The sequence below is a fragment of the Morus notabilis genome, unplaced genomic scaffold (assembly GCF_000414095.1).
Source record: "Morus notabilis unplaced genomic scaffold, ASM41409v2 Scaffold169, whole genome shotgun sequence".
Lineage (NCBI taxonomy): Eukaryota > Viridiplantae > Streptophyta > Magnoliopsida > Rosales > Moraceae > Morus > Morus notabilis.
Genome location: NW_010357428.1, coordinates 194,158 through 197,596, shown reverse-complemented (window position 1 = coordinate 197,596; position 3,439 = coordinate 194,158). Strand labels below are relative to the sequence as shown.

The 3,439-nt window shown below is 44.3% G+C and overlaps 1 protein-coding gene across 1 annotated transcript; it reads right to left on the bottom strand.

Annotated features, from left to right (window-relative positions):
* Window positions 1–1,643: 1,643 nt before the first annotated feature.
* On the bottom strand, window positions 1,644–2,774 carry LOC112093051. The gene is made up of 2 exons (XM_024170655.1): window positions 2,178–2,774; window positions 1,644–2,096 (listed from the first exon to the last, which is right to left on the bottom strand). The coding sequence occupies exons 1-2, from the start codon at window positions 2,772–2,774 to the stop codon at window positions 1,644–1,646; spliced, it is 1,050 nt and encodes a 349-aa protein (XP_024026423.1).
* Window positions 2,775–3,439: the final 665 nt, after the last annotated feature.

Genomic DNA, 3,439 nt, shown 5'->3' with positions numbered 1-3,439 from the left:
GGAATTTATCGCGGATGGCAGGGCCATCGGCGGGATCATTGAACTCGAGTCCAGATAGATGGTCGGCAACGACATTCTCGACACATTTCTTGTCCTTGATGGTCAAGTCAAATTCCTGCAATAGAAGAATCCACTTAATTAATCGCGCCTTAGCATCCTTTTTTGGAAAGGAGATACTTGAGGGCGGCATGATCTGTAAAGACGGTGATAGGTGAACCGATCAAATATGCATGGAACTTGTCAAGTACAAAGACCACAGCGAGCAACTCTTTCTCAGTGGTTGAGTAATTCATTTGAGCACTATTTAGAGTTCTACTCGCGTAATACACAACAAAGGGCTTCCCTTCCCTTCGTTGACCAATGATGGCCCCCACAGCATAATCACTTGCGTCACACATGATCTCAAATGGTAAGCTCCAATTGAGTGACTAAATGATGGGGGCGGAAGTCAACTTCACCACAAGCGTTTGGAAAGAGTCCTCACACTTTTGTGTCCAATCGAACACGGCGTCTTTGGCCAGGAGGTTACAAAGTGGACAAGAAATTGCTGAAAAGTTTTGTATGAACCTCCTATAAAAACCAGCATGCCCCAGAAAAGACCGAATGTCTTTGACAGTCTTGAGGGTGGGCAACTTTGAGATAAGTTCAATTTTGGACTGATCAACCTCAATCCCTCTTTCAGAAACAACATGCCCCAAGACTATGCCAGATGGCACCATGAAATGACACTTCTCCCAGTTAAGCACGAGACTTTTCTCTTCACATCTCTTAAGCACAGCTTCTAAGTTGAGAAGGCACGTGTCGAATGAGTCACCAAAGACGGTCAAATTATCCATGAACACTTCCATACACTTCTCAACCATGTCGTTAAAAATGCCCATCATGCACCTCTGGAAGGTGGCTGGTGCATTACACAGCCCAAATGGCATACGTCGAAAAGCATAAGTACCAAAAGGACAGGTAAATGTAGTTTTATCCTGATCCTCTAATGCGATCTCGATCTGATAATAGCCTGAGTAGCCATCAAGAAAGCAATAGTAAGGATGACCAGCCACACGTTTTAGGATTTGGTCAATGAATGGAAGTGGGAAGTGATCCTTGCGGGTGGTGGCGTTCAGCTTTTGATAGTCAATGCACATTCACCAACACGTCACAGTCCTTGTGGGAACAAGAGCCCCTTTCTCATTTTTCACCACTGTCACCCCTGATTTCTTAGGCACTACCTGAGTTGGACTGACCCACTTGCTATCAGCGACTGGATAGATGATTCCTGCATCCAGAAGATTCAAGATTTCATTCTTCACGACATCTTTCATCATCGGGTTCAGTCTCCTTTGGGGATCCCTTCGTGGATTAACCCCGTCTTCCAAGTTGATGTGATGAGAGTAAATTAAGGGGCTAATACCCTTAATGTCAGCAATCGTCCAACCTAATGTCGATTTGTGTTCACACAGCATGTCAACTAACCGCTGCTCTTGAAATGCATTAAGTTTAAACGAAATGATGACAGGAAAGGTATCACCAGCTCCCAGGAAGACATGTTTCATATTCTCAGGCAGTTGAGCCAACTTGAGGTTTGGGGTCTCTTTGGTGGATGGTTTTGGCTTTTCTTTTTCTCTTGGTAGCTCTTCAAAACGTGATTGTCAAAACTTGGTTCCTCTGCATTGTGAGTCTTTGAAAATGTTGACATTATTGGCCAACTCACAAGGACCGAAACTCTCAGATTCAGAAATGCGGAGGAAATCATCAAGATCATCAGAATTGCTACACAACTGAACCTCCTCTGAGACGAGTGTGTCAATTAGAAATGTTTGGTGGCACTCGTCATCATCACGTGGTTGCTTTGCAATGTGAAAAACATTCACCTCCAAAGTCATGTTCCCAAAGGATATCATCATTAGACTATTCCTACAGTTGATGAGAGCATTGGCTGTAGCAAGGAAAGGTCTTCCGAGGATGATGGGAATCTTAGACTCCATACTCACCACGGATTGAGTATCCAAGACTAGAAAGTCAATGGGGTAATAGAACTTATCAACTTGAACCAAAACATCCTCAACTATCCCCCGAGGCTTCTTGATCGATCGATCAGCCAGCTGCAGAACCACATATGTGGGCTTAATTTCTCCAAGGCCAAGTTATGAGTAGACAGAGCGTGGCATGAGGTTAACACTCACTCCTAGATCAAGCAAAGCTTGGCTGAACTCATGTGTCCTAATCTGACAGGGAATTATGGGACAACCGAGATCCTTGTACTTGAGCGGTGTTTTCTGGTCGATCACCGCGGTTACCTGTTCTGTCAAGAATGTTGTCTTCTTGACATGGTGTTTCCTTTTGATAATGCATAGATCCTTGATAACCTTAGCATAAATAGGCACTTGCTTGATAACATGAAGCAAAGAAAGATTAATCTTCACTTGAGTCAAGTGCTCTAGGATCTCACTTTGGTGTTCCGGTATTTTCCCAGTTGGACGTAGAGCTTGGGGAAAAGGCACCTTTACCGGAACATTTGTTGGCTCATCTTTCTCAGGGACTACTTCCTTACTACTCGAAGTGGTGGCACTTGTTGACGGTTCTTCCATAATCTTACCACTACGAGTACTGATGGCATTCACCTCCTTAACATTTTGATTATCGAGACATGAGGTTTGCGCCATATGTTGACCCTTTGGGTTTGACTGAGCTTGTGAAGGGAACTTGCCGCGTTCTTGAACAGCCAAAGCTCCAGTCAGCTTCGTGATTTGACTCTTCATTTCTTTACTTTCCTCCACCATTTGTGTGAACAATGACTCAAACTTCTGATTCGTCTTACTCAGCACCTCCATGAAAGATTGCAAGGTGTCTTCAAGAGAACTCCTTGGGTGATGTGATTGTATTGAGGTGCAGAATACGCCTTTGGTGGTTGCAGCTGTTACTCAGTTCTCCATTGCCCTCCTGATCTCCTTAACATTTTGATTATCAAGACATGAGGTTTGCGCCATATGTTGACCCTTTGGGTTTGACTGAGCTTGTGAAGGGAACTTGCCGCGTTCTTGAACAGCCAAAGCTCCAGTCAGCTTCGTGATTTGACTCTTCATTTCTTTACTTTCCTCCACCATTTGTGTGAACAATGACTCAAACTTCTGATTCGTCTTACTCAGCACCTCCATGAAAGATTGCAAGGTGTCTTCAAGAGAACTCCTTGGGTGATGTGATTGTATTGAGGTGCAGAATACACCTTTGGTGGTTGCAGCTGTTACTCAGTTCTCCATTGCCCTCCTAATGGTTGTGCTTGGTTGGAATCTCTCCAACTGAAGTTTGGATGGTTCCTCCAGCCAGGATTGTATGTGTTAGAGAAGGGTTTGTTGTATGCCCCTAAGGCATTGCATTGCTCCTCATAAACCCCTCTCATTTCACCATAAGCAGGACAATCCTTAGCTAGATGTTCCACCCCACCACA

Bases quoted from the DNA above. Each gene is read 5' to 3' on its own strand.
- LOC112093051 (XM_024170655.1), bottom strand. From the start codon at position 2,774: ATGGTGGAGGAAAGTAAAGAAATGAAGAGTCAAATCACGAAGCTGACT. The intron at 2,097-2,177 runs GTGAGTGTTAAC...GTGGTTCTGCAG, and splicing joins AAGCTTTGCTTGATCTAGGA to CTGGCTGATCGATCGATCAA.